General features: G+C 41.1%; 1 protein-coding gene across 2 annotated transcripts in view; it reads right to left on the bottom strand.

Moving 5' to 3' along the window:
• Positions 1 to 11,854: 11,854 nt before the first annotated feature.
• Positions 11,855 to 22,742, bottom strand: part of LOC143715802 (cyclin-dependent kinase-like 1) — a 57,060-nt gene continuing 46,172 nt past the window's right edge. For both annotated transcript variants that reach the window (XM_077207580.1, XM_077207581.1), the window contains exons 9-10: positions 14,552 to 14,704; positions 11,855 to 14,131 (exon numbers count right to left, since the gene is read on the bottom strand). In XM_077207580.1, coding sequence (XP_077063695.1) covers positions 14,030 to 14,131; positions 14,552 to 14,704 — 255 coding nt within the window. In that variant the 3' untranslated portion in view covers positions 11,855 to 14,029. The remainder of the gene's footprint in view (positions 14,132 to 14,551; positions 14,705 to 22,742) is intronic.

The raw sequence follows: 22,742 nt of genomic DNA, 5'->3' as shown, positions 1-22,742 counted from the left end.
TGAAGATGCTGATATATAAGGGACTTGACTAAAGTAGGAAACCTTCTTTACATTAATAACGGCGCTAGAAAATTTAGCATCCCAATTCCAAACGTTACATTCCAAATATGGAAACTTTGGACCAAAAGAGAGATGTGCGAACCCAACTTCGCTACAGTTTCAGTTTCGATTAAAATAAATTTGTTTAGGCTTGGCGTTTAAAATAGCCTAAATGTTGTTTGTAATAAAGGGGACACTAGGCTATTTTTATAGGCTAAGTATATTTTTTATTATACGTGGCTAATGTTACTTATTTTTCATTCTTGTTGTTTTCTGAATAGCATTAATTTAAGGATATTAAATAGGCTACAGTAAAGGGAAGTAAAATACGCATATATTATAAATAGTGTTTATAATGTTAATGTTGTATTTTATTTACCAGCCTTTTACACCATTTCTGAATAGGCTTATAATAAAATGCATTTTTACAATGATGTGAGGCGCGCGCGTGTTTCCCTCTCAACATGACCCAGTGCGCCGCGCACAAACGCGCATCCTTGAGATATAAATTATAGGCTATTATTTTATTTGAATAAAACAAGACCTACAGCCCTGTCTAGACTCTTCCCGGGTACGAGTTGTGTCGAGCCATTCCTTAGTTTGGTTGTTTGATGAGAAAAATATGAAATGTATATGCAATGCGTAAAGAATCCGCACGGACTCTTATTCTGCTGTGCGGAGCTGAGGCATAACTGGGCTGCGTTCAGCCCCGACAAAACCGTAGCTCACCATTTTGAACTTGAACGTGCCCCTGATGAACAGTTTGATCTTTGGCTGTGACAAATCAGAGGAAAGGGGCGTTTCATTCCCGCCCACGTGTAGAAATTGAATAATCAAGCTGTTTATTGATTTTTCTACCTCAGAACGAAAAACGAAAAATCAAGCCGATTTCTTGGTTTTCGGGTTTTTTTGAAAAAAGAAGGAAAAAAAGAAAAGAAAAAGGAACTGTTTTCTAATTTTCTACTTTCAGTATTTAAAAAAAAACGACTGAATGAATGTTTTGATCATTTCATTTCCTGTTTGGAAATTAAAACCAGCTCGTTTATTCGTTTTTTTTTGTTTGTTTAGTTTAAAAAAACAAAAATTAGATTTTGGCTCGATTTTTCATTTTTCGTTTGTGGTTTACAGATCTGTTTATGTTTTTGATATTTCATTCGCACACGTAGGCGGCGCTGACACGCCCCTTTCATGTGATTGGTCAAACCGCTCCGCCTTCAGTACGAGCTTTTCTTTCTGTCAGGCAGAATAATGCTGCTTTTCCACTGCATGGTACGACTCGGTACGGCTCAGTACGGTTCGGCTCGATTCGCTTTTCCACTGCGTGGTACGACTCGCGCGGCACGGCTCGGTTCGCTTTAGCTCGGTTGCTTTTCCACTGCAGTTAGTACCGCTTCAAAGTGGGTGGGATTATGACTGATCGTCAGAGGTGTCAATTCCAGGGGTCAGAAAGTAAAAGTCCTGCCATATATTTATTCCACCCATTAACTCAGCCAGCTGATTTCACTAATTAGTTCTATCTCCTGGCTGAAAAACTGTGCTAATTAGCAAATCCAGGTGATACTGAGGAGGAATTTTACTTTCTGCTTTTACTAGCCGGCTGTTACTGGCTATTTAAATCTAGCGGGTTTTATGTCTCGCAAATACAATGACGCTGGTAGTGACGATTCTGTCTGTCTGACCAATCAGTGATCTGCAGTGCTTCCACGTCACATTTTAGTATCGGTACCAAGCGTGCCGCACAAGCCCTGAAAAGTGAAGCCAAAGCGCCTCGATCGCCCCCCGGTGACTGGTCCTAGTATAGCTCATAAACCCCGCCTGCCCATGTTATTCAATGGGACGTGAGACCAACTAAACAATTAAATTACACTTCACATATCTTTTTTCCAAAGATAGTTTCTGTTATTTACTGTAGATTTCATCACGCCGATGTAATTTCAAGTGTTTGTTTTTAAAATAAGTTTGTTTTTAGTTAGTTATTTGATGCTATAAAAACGGCGCTGTGGCGTACATGATTGACAGCTGTGATTGACAGGTTCTCTGAGCAAAGTAGTCACTGAAGCAGCAACGGACTTTTTTTCGGGATCTTTGGAGGACTGAGGAGATTGGAGCTTTAAATTTAATATCGAAATTTCTATAATTGATTATTTCACACCGACATAATGGGTTGTTCTGCAGCAGAGGCGCGTGCTTACAATTGATTCAGTGAGAGTGAGGGCGGGACCAGAGCGGGATGTTGATTTCGCGGCTTTACTTCCTCCTCACTACTGCGCATGTCTGGTCCCGAAATCGCAACTGCGCAGACTCAAGTCCCAAGATGTCAGCGCCATATCGGGACAATGACGGCTTCGCTTCTCGCCAATGGAAGAGAACGAAGGGGCGTCGTCCATTAATTGACGGAATTAGCAGGGTTTGGGATTAATTAAAATCATGTCGGTTTATGAGCACCGCATACCTTTATGTTATTAGTTTTATCATAAAACTAACACAATTTTATTAATACTGAATTGGTCGATGTTTCTCTGAGTCTTCTTTATTATTGTTGTAACCTGGCCCTTTAAATCCCTTAACTGCCTACTGTGTTCTTGTAGCTCATTGGTTGTTCAGATACGCACTCCTTAGTTTAGAGCATGAAGATACGCTGGTAACGTTAGTTGTTGTTCTTGAAGGTAGCTCGCATGCTCATCGCACGTCGGAAAAACTGCCGTCCAGTGTCGGAGCAAGGGCGCCTATCAGCTGCAGAAACCTGATATAAGTCTGTGTTCATGAATGTAACACTGTTGGTGAGTGCGCTGTGAACTGTAACTTACATCTTTGTCCGAAGAACTTCAGTAAAACTTGTGAAAGAATCTCCTTGTCGTGGCTCATTCCACCCGCGTTTCCATGTGCAGTATTACATATCAACAACATGACATTATGTTTGCTTGAGAAAGCCAGCATAGCCTATATTATTTAAACATTATTATTATTATTGTTTATTATTATTATTATGAGAAATTGACTCCGCCTAGAACTTTAATGCTTCACCAAACTCGGCTTAGAGCTTCAGACTGCTCTGACTTGGTTATATCTTTTCTAAGTTGGTCAGATTTACTGTCCCAAAAAATCCCATTGATTTGTGTTATCTGAGCAATGAAGGCCGTACTACTTAATGCTGTCCAATAGAGGGGGCGACAGGATAATACGTCTTTTCTACTCTCTTTCCCCGTTTGCATCAGTTTAAATGACAAATAAATGCATGAATTTCATTCATAAATAGGCCATATCTGTGTATGAGAACAAGTTTTACTCTGCAGAACATGATCCTCCAGGGTCAGGACTGTGTTAAATCTATAAATGAATGTGGTGTCTGCATGCAGATTTGTAGGTCAGTCAGTACAAATGGAATCTAAACTTTATTCTGTTCTCACAACATGCAAACAAAACTGCAATGTGTTTGAACTTTTGAAGATGTCTTTATCACATTTTTGTCTTTATCACATACCCTGCTTGAACTTTACTAACTGAACAAATGTTACCATAGGAAGTGGAGAAAAAAATGAATACTGTTTTACACAAAACTCTTATAGTGACTTCAAGCACATTGGATAGGCCTGCAAAGTATTTTTTTTATGATGATGATGATGATGATTATCTTTTTTGATACCCGAGTACACAGTGTCTAAAATTGCCCTCCCTAAAAAGTAAAAGCAAGTCAGAACAGAAATCTACATATAACTTTTTGTTATACTTCTGAGTATTTCCTTTTAAGGTTTGTCCCAATTGCCTGATTGTAACCCCCCCTTTTAAAATAAACTTTTATAAGTGAAAATGATTTATGTGGTAACCTTGTTTTTTTAGTAGTCGGAGAGATGCTGAAAATTCTGTTTTTCAGAACCTTAAATCACAAATCGAGGAGCTGTTGGAGTCCTCTCATGGTTTGGAAAATTTATCCAGACAGATTCAGGAGATTGTTTCCAGTACACAGGGAGCAGCACAAAGGGCAAACCTAGCAGCCATTTTAAAGCAACACCAAGGAACTTTTCCTCTGCGGTCACCCTACAGGTTGGAAGTGGAATTGTCCATTACCGCTGTCGTAAATAATTAGCCTACCGCAGCCTACTGTCACACACACACACACACACACACACACACACACACACACACACACACACACACACACACACACACACACACACACACACACACACACACACACACACACACACACAAAACTGCATCTTGAAATGTCCTAACCAAAACATAGTAACCAATGGATGAACTCAGGCAATGCCCTGAATGCAGATCTGAAGATTTTGTCATCACAGAAGTAAGTTGCAGGCCTATCCAATGTGCTTGAAGTCACTAAGAGTTTTGTGTAAAACAGTATTAATTTTTTCTCCACTTCCTGCAGTAACATTAGTTCAGTTAGTAAGGTTCAAGCAGGGTATGTGATAAAGACAAAAATGTGAAAAAGACATCTTCAAAAGTTCAAAAACATTGCAGTTTTGTTGGCTTGTTGTGAGAACAGAATAAAGTTTAGATTCCATTTGTACTGAGTACTGACTGACCTACAAATCTGCATGCAGACACCACATTCATTTATAGATTTAACACAGTCCTGACCCTGGAGGATCATGTTCTGCAGAGTTCAGCTAAACACACTTTCCTGGACATTTCTAGATATTCTGATGACCTTGCTTAGCTGGTTCAGGTGTTTAGTGCTTGAAGTGTAAAGCTTGTTCTCATACACAGATATGGCCTATTTAGGAATGAAATTCATAATCAAATCATGATTATGATTTAAGCAGCATTATAGGTCAGAGGTCAGATTGGATCAGAACTTTCACAATATTTATCCAGTTCATCTGGTTGGGGGTCACTGTTTGGCCAGGATTCATCTTGGTAATGCAGACTGTTACTCTCACTTCCAAAACTCACTCAGACCAACAAAACACTTCATATATGTCTCAAAATAAGCTTGTACCTCCATAACACTGGCAATAATTTTCATTCAGAAAAATACATTTTCATTCATTACACACTGACCTAAAAAACACTAACAACAGGGAGCATTACATAAATCATGAACTTTTATTTTAAAAAGATTGAATGATTTCTTTTACATAAATATTCCTTATATGATAAGAATAATATCTTTTCATTTTACTGACTGTATTACAGCATAAAGCATTCATAAGAAATGCAGCAATTAGTTTTTTTTCTATATCTTTACATATAGTACTGTAATTCACATGCAAAACATTTAAAGTTGAAACAACAACAACAAAATCCTGAAGCAATAAAAATGACAAAAAACTAAATGCTGAAGCAATAATAATTACAAACAACAACAACAACAACAACGAAAACATCCAAAAACAAAACAAACAAACAATTTACTATTGTAGAGGCTAAAAATAGGACAACTGGGTAGGCTTTCAGCTGAAATTGTAATTAGTTGGTTTGGATTACTGTAACACAATTATTCATATATAGGGATATATTTTCTTTTAATAAGGGAGGCTTGATACCGTAAAGGTATCAAAGGTACTGTAGGCTTGATACCGTAGGGAGGCTTGAAGGGAGGGAGGCTTGATACCGTAAAGGCCTGAGATACGTTGATAATTTTCATCCAATTAAATTTATTATATTATTGTCATGATTCTGCCCTCTTGCCCTTGATTTTCCCTAGTCGTGAGGCAGATCATGACAGAATCATGTTTTGTGTGCAAGCACATGGCTTAGTGTTCGGCCATGTGCTTGTGTTGTCTTGTTACGTAACTCCGCCCCCTTGTTACCCTCTTCTTGTCATTATTGTCTAGTCAGTTTCACCTGTCCTTGTCTGGTCAGCTTCACCTGTCTTTGTCATTAGTGTTCCCCTATTTCATCCCCTTGTGTTTGCTGTCCTGGGCCGGTTCATTGTGTCACACTTTGTGAGAGTCTACCCGTGAGTAACTTGTCTTAGAAGAACGTCTTGATCTTGTATTTGCTGTTTAATTAATAGTCTAGTTTTTGTCAAGTGTTATCTTGTTTAGTTATTCCTCGTTTTTATTGCCTCTGTTTTGCCCCCTCGTGGGTTTTGTTTTGCCTTGTTTTTCTGTTATAATAAATGTTGTGTGTTTGCATACCGTCTGCGCTTGGGTTCAGCTGCTATCCTCATAACAGAATGAACCGGCACAGGGAAGAACCCAGCAGACCGTTTGTTCTTCTCTGCCAAGCATTGTCTGGACCCCCTTGAAGAAGTCCGGTTGTCTTCCCCCCTCAACAAGAGTGTCACCCTTCCATACTCACCCGAGGGTGAGTGGATCTTGTCAAACTTCTCCCGACTGTATGACCACTTCTCCCGGGAGGAGTCTGGGGCGGCATCCTCGAGGTCTTCACCTTCTGCCTGTCTTCCTGTCATCCTGGAGGGTCGTATGATAGGCGTTGCGACGCTTGGGGGCCAGGCTGGTTCCCCCACGACTCCAGAGGCGTCTTCCACACCCACTGACCTCCGTGGTAAACGAGGGAGACGGGTTTCATGGGATTCCCCTTCGGAATCATCTTCATCTGAGCTTACCCAACCAGAGATGCTCTTCCCAGTTCCTCTTTTGTCTTCCGCTGAGCCCATCCAGCTGATCACGAGTCCTGCTGTGACCATTGCTTCCCGACCTAGTAGAAAAAGGAAGAGGGTAGCCTCCCATCCTTCGTCAAGCGCCGTCCATGAGCCCGCCCCTGCAAGCGCCGTCCATGAGCCCGCCCCTGCAAGCGCCGTCCATGAGCCCGCCCCTGCAAGCGCCGTCCATGAGCCCGCCCCTGCAAGCGCCGTCCATGAGCCCGCCCCTGCAAGCGCCGTCCATGAGCCCGCCCCTGCAAGCGCCGTCCATGAGCCCGCCCCTGCAAGCGCCGTCCATGAGCCCGCCCCTGCAAGCGCCGTCCATGAGCCCGCCCCTGCAAGCGCCGTCCATGAGCCCGCCCCTGCAAGCGCCGTCCATGAGCCCGCCCCTGCAAGCGCCGTCCATGAGCCCGCCCCTGCAAGCGCCGTCCATGAGCCCGCCCCTGCAAGCGCCGTCCATGAGCCCGCCCCTGCAAGCGCCGTCCATGAGCCCGCCCCTGCAAGCGCCGTCCATGAGCCCGCCCCTGCAAGCGCCGTCCATGAGCCCGCCCCTGCAAGCGCCGTCCATGAGCCCGCCCCTGCAAGCGCCGTCCATGAGCCCGCCCCTGCAAGCGCCGTCCATGAGCCCGCCCCTGCAAGCGCCGTCCATGAGCCCGCCCCTGCAAGCGCCGTCCATGAGCCCGCCCCTGCAAGCGCCGTCCATGAGCCCGCCCCTGCAAGCGCCGTCCATGAGCCCGCCCCTGCAAGCGCCGTCCATGAGCCCGCCCCTGCAAGCGCCGTCCCTGAATCAGCAGCTGGTTGCCCGGTTACTGAATCTGCCTCTGTGAGAGCTGCGGCCGATCAAGCTACAGAAGCAGTCCTGCAAGCGGTGTCTGCTCGTAAGCGGATGCCTATCATTGTTGCTGCCGAGACTCTAGCAGACTACCTTGCCAAGCTTGTCAAGATCCTCGATGTGCCCGTCATGTCTTGTCCAGAGCCCACTGTGTCTGTGAGCTCTATTCCCAAGCCTACCCCTGTGAGCGCCGCACCCGATCCTGTCCCTGTGAGCGCCGCACCCAAGCCTGTCACTGGCAGCGTTGCACCCAAGCCTGCCACGGAGAGCGCTGCACCCAGTTCTGCCCCTTCGCCTGCTATGTCCCCCGTCAGGATTCCCGTTTCCTCATCCTCTGTGTCCTCCGTGTCTGAATCTGTTGCTGCTACCACTGAAGCAGTATCCCAGTCTGTTTGTCATTAGTGTTCCCCTATTTCATCCACTTGTGTTTGCTGTCCTGGGCCGGTTCATTGTGTCACACTTTGTGAGAGTCTACCCGTGAGTAACTTGTCTTAGAAGAACCACTTGATCTTGTATTTGCTGTTAGTTTAATAGTCTAGTTTTTGTCAAGTGTTATCTTGTTTAGTTATTCCTCGTTTTTATTGCCTCTGTTTTGCCCCCTAATGGGTTTTGTTTTTTTGTTATAATAAACGTTGTGTGTTTGCATACCGTCTGCGCTTGGGTTCATCTGCTATTCTCATAACAATTATTCTGTATTTTTCAAATATACGGTTAAACCATTTAATATATTGATCATTCATATATAGGGTAATATATTTTCTTTTCATAAGGGAGGCTTGATACTGTGAACCAGATAAAGGCCTGGATATGATGATGAATTTTCGTCCAATTAAATTTCTCCACAAGGATAATAAAATTTTGTCTTTGTAAAAACAAAAAACAAAAAAAAATTACATTTATATAGCACTTTTTTACTGGGTACTCAAAGCGCTTCCACATATGGAAGGGGGAATCTCCTCAACCACCAATATGCAGCATCACCTGGATGATGCGGCAGCAGCCATATTGCACCAGAATTGCATATATAATGAATATATATACAGGTCCTTCTTAAAAAAATTAGCATATTGTGAAAGTTCATTATTTTCCATAATGTAATGATAAAAATTAAACTTTCATATATTTTAGATTCATTGCACACCAACTGAAATATTTCAGGTCTTTTATTGTTTTAATACTGATGATTTTGGCATACAGCTCATGAAAACCCAAAATTCCTATCTCAAAAAATTAGCATATCATGAAAAGGGTCTCTAAACGAGCTATTAACCTAATCATTTGAATCAACTAATTAACTCTAAACACCTGCAAAAGATTCCTGAGGCTTTTAAAAACTCCCAGCCTGTTTCATTACTCAAAACCGCAATCATGGGTAAGACTGCCGACCTGACTGCTGTCCAGAAGGCCATAATTAACACCCTCAAGCAAGAGGGTAAGACACAAAGAAATTTCTGAACAAACAGGCTGTTCCCAGAGTGCTGTATCAAGGCACCTCAGTGGGAAGTCTGTGGGAAGGAAAAAGTGTGGCAAAAAACGCTGCACAACGAGAAGAGGTGACCGGACCCTGAGGAAGATTGTTGAGAAGGACCGATTCCAGACCTTGGGGGACCTGCGGAAGCAGTGGACTGAGTCTGGACTAGAAACATCCAGAGCCACCGTGCACAGGCGTGTGCAGGAAATGGGCTACAGGTGCCGCATTCCCCAGGTCAAGCCACTTTTGAACCAGAAACAGCGGCAGAAGCGCCTGACCTGGGCTACAGAGAAGCAGCACTGGACTTCAGGCATTTTGGCATTTCCTTCTTCCCAGTCTTCCTCCAGACTCTGGCACCTTGATTTCCGAATGACATGCAAAATTTGCTTTCATCCGAAAAAAGTACTTTGGACCACTGAGCAATAGTCCAGTGCTGCTTCTCTGTAGCAGATGATTAGGTTAATAGCTCGTTTAGAGACCCTTTTCATGATATGCTAATTTTTTGAGATAGGAATATTGGGTTTTCATGAGCTGTATGCCAAAATCATCAGTATTAAAACAATAAAAGACCTGAAATATTTCAGTTGGTGTGCAATGAATCTAAAATATATGAAAGTTTAATTTTCATCATTACATTATGGAAAATAATGAACTTTATCACAATATACTAATTTTTTGAGAAGGACCTGTATATGGGGATGATGAGGAGGCCCTTATGGACAGAGGCCAAGGGGCAAATTTGGCCAGGATGCCTGGGTTACACTCCTACTCTTTTTCGAAGGACATCCTGGGATTTTTAATGACCACAAAGAGTCAGGGCCTCGATTTAACGTCTCATCCGAAGGACTGTGCTCTTTGACAGTATAGTGTCCCCGTCACTACACTGGGGCGTTAGGACCCACACAGACCACAGGGTGAGCGCCCCCTGCCCTCACTAACACCTCTTCCAGCAGAAACCTGGTTTTCTCAGGAGTCTCCCATCCAGGTACTGACCAGACTCAGCCCTGCTTAGCTTCAGTGGGTGACTAGTTTTGGGCTACAGGGTGATATGGCGGCTGGCATAAATAAGATTTCCTCTTATCCCCAAAGCAAAAGAAACACATTTTAAAATCATAAATAGACATTATTCTGCCCCCCTTTTTATTTTTAATTATTTAATTAATTTATTTCTATTTGTTTTTGTATTATTTATTTTTCCTTTAGGTGTGTTAATGTATTTACATTCCATCTCAACTTCACATTAAAAATGGACTGTTTATGCCATTTTGTTGTAATCATAATTTGCATAAAAAAACAAGAAAGAAAACAAGCAGATCCCTTGAATGCAGGTGATGATGCTTTTAAGTGGCACTCATGTGATCAAGAATTTTCCAATATACAAATAGTCAAGTCAAGTCACCTTTATTTATATAGCGCTTTTTAAAATAGGCCTACAGATTTTTTAAAAGCAGCTTAACATTGATAACAGAAAAAAAATACAACAAAGTTTGTTTCTCCTGTACAGCAGATCTAGAAATAAATAGCATCATAGTCCAGCTTAGGTAAGTTCAGTGATGGCTCATTTCTGTTGTAAAAAAGTTATTAATTTAATTCATTTATAGCCGCTTTGGAGAAAAAAAAAGATGTCATTGTCCAGCTCAGTTCAGTTCTCATTTAATGGTGTCAATGCCGGCAGATCAATAATATTGTTGAATATTACCCCACATAGCAACATTGTGACATCCCAGATCCGGCCCACATCTGGCCCACATGGAAAGATGATCTGGCCCACATGCAGCGTAGAATGACGGGCCTTGGGCGGACCGCTCCTGTTTGCCAGATCTGGGCCACAAGCAGACAATAGCAATGCCATATGTCAGCCAAGAGCAAAGAAATAAAACAAAACTGGACTTTATCTGAGCCACAACATCTGTGTATATTAAATATGGAGTCATCTCAGCCTTAATAAGCCTGTTAACAAGCAGAATCACTGAAGGACAGAAGAGAACAGAAAAAGAGACAAGCAGAAACACAAATACTACAACTGACTTCAGCCACAGCTTTAGATGAAATCAACTGAAGATAAAAGACATTAAATCTTTGAAGATCTCAGCAGAGGAGGATTAAACAACTCCACAAACAGCATTACCAGCTCCACTTATTACTAACCAGACTGACTTTATTTCTTTTAGAAGTCTACAAAAGCTCTTATTGACAATTAACAGGGGTTTAACTCTAATGCGTTTCATTTTCAGTCACCATAACAGTGATTAGTCTTTCAATTAGTTGGGCCTTTAACTGTTATTATCTATTTTGTTGTTTTTGGCGGCTGTGACAGTGTGTGTCAAACCTGACCTGGGTGGCCACCCTACGGTCTTGTGGACTCATTGGACACATGCACGCGGCAGCCATGGTAAGTCCACAAAACTGCTACTGCACATGAAGTGTGCTGTTTTTTGACAGTGCCTGAGAGTGCAAGTCTGCAGCCAGACTCTTTTAAAGAGTCTCCTTTCTTCAATCTTAGTATGTTCATTCAAATTCTCTCACACACACAATCTTGAATATTTGGTTTACGGGGACTCTCCATAGACGTAATGATCCCTAACTCTAACAATCTGTATCTTCTAATCCCCTACAGTAATTCTACCCCTAAACCTACTCATCACAGAATATTTTTTACATTTTCAAAAAACATCACTTAGTATGATTTTTAAGCTTTTTTCTTTAAGGGGACCAAAAAAATGTCCCAAGGACAAGCATTTTGGACACACACACACACACACACACACACACACACACACACACACACACACACACACACACACACACACACACACACACACACACACACACACACACACACACACACACACACACACACACACACACACACACACACACACACACACACACACACACACACACACACACACACACACAGAATCAGTACAGAGGTCTCTTTAGCGTCCTAATTTATTGTAACTGTGATCTTAATTGTCTACCGCCTGTTACCTGTCAGCATCTTAAAGGGATAGTTCACCCAAGAATTAAAATTGTTGTACACAAAATATGTTTTAAAGAATGTTGGTAATCAAACAGTTGACTGTAGACATTGACTTTGACCAATATTAGGAAAAATACTATGGAAGTCAATGGCTACAGTCAATTGTTTGATTATCAACATTCTTTAAAAAATCTTCTTCTTTTGTGTTGAACTGAAGAAAGAAACTCATACAAGTTTGTAACAATTTGAGGTTGAGTAAATGGCAAAATGTTCATTTTTGGGTGAACCTTTGAGGATTATTCCACAGGTGCATGTAAAATTATTGAATATGGTTAATTGAACAAGCACGAAAAACAGTTTAAACCCATTACAACAATGATCTGTAAAGCTTATTTGGATTTGACAAGATTAAATTTAAAATACAGTATCCTGAAAAAAAGATCAGGATACAAGATAATTCTATTTGTGTAATCCCAAAAGATAAATTTTTTTTTCAGTATATATCTGCTTTACAACAAAAAATATACTTAAAATAGAACATAGTTTAACATAAATGTTACTAATGATGCAGACATGTAGTAAACATATATTATACAACAGACAATGGGGGAATGCATGATTATGTTTTACAGACACTCAGAAGAAAGAGATCCAAGAGAAGGAAAGGAAACTGTGAAGGAGGGCTCTAAATGCACGGGCTCTTGAAGCTACACTTAACACCACCTGGATATTCTCTAGATTTCCTGGAAAGAAGGAAATATTTACTCCCAAGTAACGAAACTTTTGTGGAGGAAACATGAAATGGCAAGGCCTCCACTGGGATTTTGTTTAGCCAAGTTATTTACTGGGAAACATTCACTATTGTTTATATTAAGCTGGAATAAATAATTCCACCAGAAAAAAATCCCAAATTGTTAAAAATATTCAAAAGATCTGAGACCGAGCCGACAGGTTTCGAAACAAAAAGCAAAAGGTCATCAGCGTAGAGCGAGACACGATGTCCCTCCTCTAGCAATACCGGAATAGAGAGGGGAATTTGTCTAGGCTATAGAAAGAAAGATATTGCTAAAGCGAACAATAGTGGTGAAAGAGGACAACCTTGACGAGTACCTCTTGTGAGGGGGAAATACTGGGAACACAAAACATTTGTTCTCACACCTAGCAACAGGAGCAGCGTACAGAAGGCGTATCCATGATGTGAAAAAGGGGCCAAAGCCAAATCTATCTAATATCTAATATATCAGAACAGGCCTTTGACTGGGTTGAGTAGAATTATTTATTCACTAATAACTAATTCCACTCAACCCGGTCAAAGAAAATGCGTGAAGTGGCCAGGTGTAAATTGCTCCTAGGACAACTCGAGGTATCACACACCAGACAGAAATTTAAAGACTCTCGTCCGGTGTGTGCGACTCCCTTAAGCCGAAGCCACAATGTGTTGAATGTTGTTTTAAACAGTCATGTTAATATCGCTAATTGTACTTGATAAATTATACTTACAGTATGTAAATTGGGGTGAATGAACTTTGTTGAACATTTCTGCTAATGAATAGAGTGAATGCTCCCCTCTTGTGTGTCTGACCTGTTGTTACAGGTATGTTTGCCTGTTATTGTTACAGGAATGGTTACTGAGTAAGCCTGCAGAGTCTTTTTATACAAGGACAGTTTTCATCAATATAGCTGACTTGACCTAGTCTGCTACAATGGCATAACAGATTAACAGCAGAGTATATCATTGTACTTTTTTTAAATGTCTGTTATTCTGTGTTCATACTATCATATTAGGAAAGGTGATCCTTGGAATGTTTTTAAACATTGGTTGACATTATCATTAAAGTCATTGGTGGGCCATGAGTTGCAAAAGGTTGAGAAACCCTGCTCTAATGCACTAATAACTTTTAACACTAATACATTCGTAAATTCAATATATAAATTATGTGTGGTTTAAGTCTCAAAATACTTTTAGGGCCACTGTATATGTAGAATATCAGATTCCAGGACTATAACTTTAATTGTTGTAATACAGTATGTGTTAAAATAACTATACTTCTCTGCTAAAAATGCATCAAGTCATTCCACTCCACTGTAAACACGTTTGGCCAACCAAACACATTTGCACCAGTCGCGTGGTCAGATGTTGGGTAGGTGATGGTCATGTTTGTGCCTGTGTTTACTCTTCAGTTCAGGTGCTGGTGACGTGTTACTGTTGGTCAGCTGTGGAAAGTATTGAGGCTGCAAAACAAAATTTCTGTCAATTAATAGCCAAATAATGTTAAGTGAGCAACAGGCATAACAAGGTTAGAAACCCAAGTCATTTTTACATTTCTATGCTGCAGTTTTAAAATCTTTCATTCCTTCAGAAATAAGTCTAGCTATTGTCATTTTTAAACATCATTTATTTAAGTCAATCCCAATTATCTAGTTTTCATCTCTCAAAAGAAAATATTTTGCACATTTTCATTCCGTCAACTCAATTGTCCCATGGAATTTTTTTTTATTTTGATAATTTTTTAAGCTAAACTATTAAATGTCATGAATGTATATTTAATTAGTTACTCAATGTATTTTGGGGGAGGGTGACTTTTTTGAGCTTGAGAATATATTTTTCATTTCTTCCCATCAACTTTATGTTTCTTTACTGTAGATTCCTACCCCAGGAGGTCTGCGTCTTAGGCCTTTCTCATAGCGTCTTCCGAGACGATCATTTTCTCTGCTCCATCCCGTTCCCCCATCCTCCTGGAAGTATGGCAGCTCTAAAAGCTCTTCACAGGACAACCTGCCAGAGGGATCCATTACTAGGCAGGACTACAAAGACACAAACGCAAACACACATACACATTTAAGTGTATTTATAATGTTCGAAATCAAATCACATCATTCTAAGTATTCAGACCATTATGTAGAACAGATGCTTTATGTGAGGATCAAACACAGGTCTCTCATGCTCAGAGTCTTAATACTTTCCAACTCAGCTAACTCTCCAATGAATTAACCCAGGCAGGGGCGTCATGCAAGCCAAAATTCTGGGGGGGGGCACAATCTGAGACGTTGCAATTGTTTTCTGACGGGTGATATGGATCATGTTAGGAGGGGTCAGGGGGTTTCTCCCCCTGAAAAATTTTAAATTCTGGCTGCTAAACATACCATTTCAATGCAGTTTGGGAGGGACAGAAATACCTTAACGGAGCTAGCAGCAACCCTCCTTTATCTGAGGACTAAGTTAAAGTATCTATTTTGTAAGTTTATGAAAAAGACAGGTTGATGAAAGAACTGTAAGCTCAAATTCAAAAGCTTTTGAAGTCTACTTCACTAAAGCATGTTTACACACACACACTTACTGTACACTTAGGCCTACTACACATGATTTTAAAAACAGTACCATTGCAGTTTTTATGTTATGATTTTAAATTGGTATGTGATGTGACCTAAGAACGATCTTACATTAAAGGTACATAAAGGTGCTGAGGTCTGACCTTTTGGTACTCTGAAATTAAGTTATTTTAATATAAATATGTTATGAAGGACTTTGAAAAAAATTTTGACAGATTTCAGTGCTGAATAAGGTCAACACTACCCCGTTTATTTGAAAATGGTCTAATATTTGACAGAAATGTAAAAAAGTAATCAAATCAAATGCAATATGTAACATTACTTTAGTAAAATCATTGAAATACTGTAGTTACACTGCTCATTATATTTTACATAAGGAACTTGTAAAGAGTAATTTATGAGCTAACAGATAAGCTAGTAACTTGTACATTTAACCTACTATGGCTTATTGGCTTTGTATGGCAGGCAGTAACGTTAGCCAACTAGTTTACGGTTAGACTAGGCTAGCTATCGATAGCGTTACACTGACACAATTTAATTTAATGCTCTGAATTCGCAGCTAATATCAAATACATAACTTTTTGATCAAGTTAAAATTTCCAGGTCAATCACAAATAATCCCACTACCTTTTAATATCATCCGATAACTAATTCAATGCCGATTTGTTGCTTTTCCCACTTACCACTTCAAGACCATCTGTAAAACATTGCCAGCGCAACGTGCGAGACGAGTGAGTGTGAGTTGCTCGACCATACACAGCAAAGATTCTATGCGCGTAGCGCTCTAGATTGATATACACAGACATAGTAGGGAGGTTAAGTGACTTTTGACTTCAAGTCATGATGCAAAGGTCCTCTTTGGTATGGAAGTACCTTAGGGCCATAGAAATACATTTATCCTAAGACACAAGTGAGATCACATTTTGTATCTTATATACGCACATTTTTAAAAAATGGCCGCCGAACCATACTTGAGAGGCCCATATCTTTGCTTCTGTTATAGCTATAATGACAAATTTGGTATCAACGGGTACATTTTTGTGGTCAAGGAGTCCAATAAAATAGGTTCCAAGACTAAAAAACAATAATGTTGTCCTTAACATGACAATTGGAGGTGAAGTATGCAATTTTTTATTAAAAAACGCATGCCAAACACACAGTCCATTCACAACTTAATAATTTCTTCGTTTAGGTCAGCTTTGCATGCGCCCTTTACAGCACTGGCTGAAGACGCGGGTCCTGCGTCGAGCATGGGCATCCGGTCGTTTATGTCTCAAGGTAACTCAGAACTGTGTCACAGCTCTGGAGCCCTGGAAGGCGGTCGACTGGTATCAGACAGGTGTAAACCTGGGAGTAATCTCTAAACTGATAGTGGTTGCGACAGACGCCTCCAATTCGGGCTGGGGCGCCCTCTATGAGGGCAGACCGACTTTTGGCCTGTGGTCCAGCCAAGAAAAGAGCTTGCACATAAACTGTCTATAGATGAAGGCGGTCGAGAACACCTTCCGGTTCTTCCTTCCCCTTCTAAAGGGCCACCATGTCCTTGTCCGCACGGACAACATGTCGGTGGTTTCCTACATAAATCGCCAGGGCAGTCTGAGATCACGGAACCTTCATGCACTGGCAGAACGCATCCTTGTATGGGTTCAGCGCAACCTACTCTCCCTGAGAGCGGCGCATGTGCCAGGCCATCTTAATGTGCGTCCAGACAGGCTGTCCAGGGACAACGTTCCCCCAGGGGAATGGTCCCTCCACCCTCAGACAGTACAGCTGTTGTGGGACACCTTTGGCACAGCAGAAGTCGACCTCTTTGCGTCTCAAGACAACGCTCAGTGTCCAATATGCTTCACAAAGAACAAGGCCCTGGCCCAGCTGCCCTCTCTATGCTTTCCCTCCGATCATGCTGTTACCACAGGTAATCAAGCGTATAAGGGAGAACGGTTTCTGTGTACTTCTAGTAGCTCCGTTCTGGCCGAACCAAGTTTGGTTTCCGGAGCTGATGCAGCTTCAGAGCTTGCCTCCGTGGCCTGTCCCGTTGAGGAGAGATCTCCTCTCATAGGCCGGGGGTACGATTTGGTACCCATGAACCGAGCTTTGGGCTCTGCATGTGTGGGCTATCAACGGGTACCCGTCAGTCTCCCCGACGGAGTGTTAAACACGATTACGCAAGCTAGAGCGCCCTCTACTAGACGGCTTTGTGCTTCCAAGTGGTCAGTGTTCTCAGGTTGGTGCTCAGCTCGCAACCTGGATCCATAAGATTGTGGGGTGTCGGAGGTTCTCTGCTTCCTATAGGAGCTCTTGGATAAGGTGTAGGTCCCCATCCATGCTCGAGGTATATGTGGCGGCTATTGCTGCGTTTGTCAAACATTCGCATGGCCAGTCACTGGGTAGGAACGACCTTGTAGTCCGCTTCCTCAGGGGCCCTCCTCGCCCCCCCTCGGACCTTTCCTTGGTCCTGGAGGCCATGAAGGGTGCCCCTTTCGAACCTCTACATTCTTTGGACCTTAAGTATCTCTCATTGAAAACAGCCTTTCTGGTGGCTATCGCCTCAGTCAAGCTGGTGGGTGACTTACACGCACTTTCTGTTAGCGCGTCGTGCCTTGAGTTTGGGCCTAATGACTCCAAGGTCATCCTCAAACCAAGACATGATTATGTCCCCAAAGTACTTGCCACTCCTTTCAGAGCACAAGTCTCTGTGGATCTGACAGCGAGTCTGACATTCTCTTGTCACAGGCGATTTTTGAGATTCGCCTTCGAGGGCCAGGCATATCAATACACAGTCCTACCGTTCGGCCTGTCCCTGGCATCCTGTATATTATGATATGCATGGACGCTGCTCTCGCGCCCCTGAAACTTCAGGGCATACAAGCTTTGAACTATTTGGCTGATTCTAGCTCGATCTCATTCAGAGCTCATAGAACTCAGGACCATATTACTCGAACACCTCGAGAATCTTGGTCTCACAGTCAATTGGGCGAAGAGCTCACTGTCCCCCAGCCAGGAAATATCCTTTCTGGGCACACGGTGCTGAACTCGCTTGGTGGCTGAAAGCACGAGTGCCGTCTCGAGCTTGCGCCTCCGATCTGTTTCGCCTCAGGGTCAATCAGAAATGCGTCGCAGCTCTGAAACCTTGGAAGGCGACTGACTGGTACTGGAACCACCGCCTCTTCAATCTGACATTCTCTCTTCGGATCTGACAGCGAGTCTGACGTGAATCTCCTTTGCCTGGTTAGGGCCCTTAGAATTTACGTGGAACGTTCGGCTGCTTTCAGACGGTCAGGACAGCTATTTGTTTGTTTGGTGGCCGATCTAAAGGTCTAGGTGCCCATTTTATATCCCCATATCATATGAACTCAGGGCGCTCGCTCTTGGGTCAGTGTTGTGGTAGATTTAGCACGCATGGTGCATTAAATTGGATTCCCGTAGCGTAAGCTAGCTTACGCAACATGAGAGTATTCTCGTAAGAGAACGTCACGGTTACTAACGTAACCTCGGTTCTCTCTAGAAGAGGGAATGAGTGTTGCGTAACCCTGCCGTGCTTGTGCTACCATCTGGTTTCGCTTCTGTCGATGAAAACCAAGGAGCATCTTATCGAGCTCTGGCTTATATTGGCATAAGCCACGGCCATTCGCCCACTCATTGGTGCTTACGTCACGTGCAGTGCCTCGATAGGTTGCAGCAGTTGCCACATAGCATCCAATAGGCGCGCGAGCTGCTTCGCCTAGGTCTGCTAGCTGCAGCAAGTGTGTTTTAAATTAATAAAAATTATAAGGATAATTTTTGGCTTCAGTATTCTCGAGAAAAGAGGTTTTCCCTCTAGGGTTTTTTTTTTCCATAGTCAACTAGCTAGCTATTTATTAGTTATCTAACATTAAAAAAAAATTATATTTAATGAGAAAGTCATACGAACCTCAAAGTGTTAACCTGTCACTCCTGACCTTCAACAGCTGTCACAGCTCCTGGTGCAGATGGGATGTGTTGTTGCAGGAACTGATATGCTATAGGCTACTCCTGACTGGTCGAAATCTCATGCTACTTAGGACAAATGTAATGTACGGAAGTAGCCGCACTGCTTAAATACAAAATTAAGGTTTTTGAACCAAAAGATAAGTAAAGTCACTCTGATGACAATGTTTATGTGAAATGTGCATATTTACCCCCAATTGTCATGGTATGGGGAAAATTATAATTTTTTTAAACTTGAAACCAATTTTATTGGATTCCTTGCCCCCTAAAATGTACACTTTGACACCAAATTTGTCATTATAGGGATAACAGAAGAAAAGTTATGGGCTCTAGAGTATTTTCGGCACATTGGCGGCCATTTTTGAAAAAACATGTTTATTTCTGATACAAAGTGTGATCTCACTTGTGTCTTAGGATAAATTGATTTGTATGACCCTAAGGTACTTCCATACCAAAGGAGACCTTTGCATCATGACTTGAAGTCAAAGGCCTATTTTTTGGGCTTAACCTCCCTACTAACACCATATTAGGAAAAAGGGGCGGGCTGATGCTGACCGATTTATTACACATCCAGAAGAATAAATTTGAGTCGTTGTTGGCTCTGGTAATTATGGAGCATAATAGGAATAAATTTGTGACAAAAAAATTATCAGGGAGGAAAAATCTGAGGGGGCACGTGCTTATCTATGCACTTTGAATGGGCATGACGCCACTGAACCCAGGTACAGAAGAGTGAGTAATGAACATACACACTGCAAACCATGACACACCCACAGCAGTGGGCAGCCATTATGCTGTGGCGCCCGGGGAGCGATTGGGTTAGGTGCCTTGAAACCTCAAAAAACCTCAAACCTCACCTCATCAAAAAACAAGTACAATTTACTTAATTTTCCTTTGTCAAGTTTTTGCACTCATATCTTTAAGTAAATTTCACATACGGATAAGTTAAAGAGCCCCTATTATGACATTTTAAAGTCTCCTAATGTTGTTTTGGAGTATCCTACAACAGGCTTACATGCATCAAAGGTGAACATACTGTTTCATTTTCTGATAATATACATTTGCACATCACCACATTTTCAACAAAGAGTATAGAGGAGCAAGAGGTGAAACTCTGATGCTTTTTTGGGAACAGCCACTAGGTGGCGCTTCGGGAGCGCGGCCGCCATTTTGGGGTGAAGATTCCAACTGGAGTCACTGGACAACAACACAGATAACAGTTAATCCAATCATTAAATACACATATGAGGTAGTTTTTTCTTGCTTTATTAAGCATTTCCATTTTATGCAACTTTACACATTTACTACTATTATTAGTTACCAATTCCACTAGGTCTGAAATATATTTTGTATGTTTTAATCCCCTGGATCATGCTGCAATCATGATGATCTATAGAACATAATGCATTGCTGTGTCCGTTATCCTATAATTGCCACTTTTGGACAGTGTTTTTTTGTTTTTGTTTCTTGCTTTAACGGTCATTAATATAAGATAGTACTGCAAAAAAAAAAAAAAAAAAAAAAAACCCAACAACAACAGTTTAGCCTACTATAAAGCTATTCTATTGCTGTTATATATTTACTGTCCAACATTCCCAATTATCTGATATAGCATGTCCTTTACTTAATTTTATATGTTGGTATTAATTCAGTGTTTGTAATGCTAATACTAAAGGTTTTGTGGGAAAAAAGTAGAAGACTTATCTATAGTCTGTGAAATAAGCTGTAAAAAGGGATTTGATGATCACTAGTTTAGTGATTATATGTCATTCTGTGTTGGCATCATTCAGTTTGGATTTGATCTTTAATGTAGGCTACTGTAAAAAAAAAAATTACAAAGCAGCTGATATTGCCATAGCGACAGCAAGAAGTAGTGGGTAGTGATGTAGTGAATTTTCAAAAAATTTTAGAGCCGGCTCGTTCGCGAACGACACATCAACACTAGTGGACTGCCGAGTCGCTTTCACCCCAAAATGACGGAAGCGTAGCGGTGCTGCTGGCGCTTTTGTTGCACTGGAACGTTCTATTGAGTTTCGCCTCTTGGTACTTCTATACTCTTTTTCAATGCTTCTCAAACGAATCAATCTCTCTACATCCCTCCTTTCCGCTCCACAAAGAAATCTCACGCTAAATTAGACATTCTTCTGTGCTGTATTTTTTTTCACTCATGAGCACTAATTTCCGAATTACTATAAGCAAGTTCAGGCTCTTAACTACTGATTGGACCACTGCATTTTCTCACGCAGAGAAAAATCGCGGACAAAGAGGACACTGACACCGACAGACTAGACAGAGAAAGTTACTTTTAATATGGAGCAAATTCTTAGCTGTCAAATTCTGTCAATATTTCCAACGTTTTGGCGCTTTTAAATGTGACAGATCGCTGTAGCGCGTCAGTTCAAACGGCACGTGATACAGTAGCCTACAACACACAGAATGACCCAGCTCCATGTCATTCGGCTCAAATCCTCCCACTCAGTGCTACTCTCTATAGCTGTCTTACTGTATGTTGTCATGAACCATGAAGAGATTAAACATTTTAAAGGTGATAATTCAGGATTTATACACCAACATAGTTAACTGACAACTATCATTTTCAGCATCTTACTAATAATTGTATTCAGAATCAGAATCAGAAAGAGCTTTATTGCCAAGTGTGCTTGCACACACAAGGAATTTGTTTTGGTACTGTGGCTTCCAGTGGACATATACAAATACAAATACAATTAAAGCTGCGAGCAGCATTTAGCGGTGTTCAAGCAGTTAAGGCAGTTAAGCTCAAAAGCATCAAAAGACATTAAGTTTGTTGTAGCAAGCATTTAACCACTGAGATCATAGACACACAAACACATACACACATGTTGTTATTGTTGTTTTCAATGCTATTGGGATGTGTCATCATGAAAATATACTTTAATGGTCTATAAGCATTTCACATATTTCTTTGTGAAGCAAGATGTGGACGGGACCTTTCAAACAAGCTATCCCACAATAATCTAGGTGGTCTAGGTAGGGAGTTACAGCTGTTCCAAGCCGGAGGTCTCACGGATTATATAAATATATATATATATGCAATATAGTTTTGAACATATATTAATGAAAATACTTTTCTTCTTTCATATGTGCAAAAAATTGAAATGAGTGAAATGATCCCACAGAGACATTCTTCAATATGCAAACGATTGAACTTGAATAAATTAATTGATTGTTAATGTTACTTATTTTCATATGCATTGTTTAAAAACAACAACATTGTATTATTCTGGCAGTAAAATGCAGTTTTGTTTTCTATGACTTGGTTTGATTCCATGTATTTTTTAATGGCATGTTTTTCATATTAACTCTAATAAAAATGCTTAAACACATTTTGTTATAGCTATAGATATTTGAAATAAATGGTAGGTGAAAAAAAAGCATATTACAGATTTCCCATTTAAAACGCAATTTTTAGTTTTCATTTTAATCATATAATTTTATTGAAAAAAATGTCTCAAATTTTCATGTTTACTTTCAATGCATGCTTACAGACACACTTTTGGGATGTTAT

Source organism: Siphateles boraxobius, unplaced genomic scaffold, assembly GCF_051911475.1.
Source record: "Siphateles boraxobius isolate OS27281-9 unplaced genomic scaffold, OSU_SipBor_1 6, whole genome shotgun sequence".
Lineage (NCBI taxonomy): Eukaryota > Metazoa > Chordata > Actinopteri > Cypriniformes > Leuciscidae > Siphateles > Siphateles boraxobius.
Note: the sequence above shows the minus strand (reverse complement) of the source record. Positions and strands in the feature narration are given on the sequence as shown.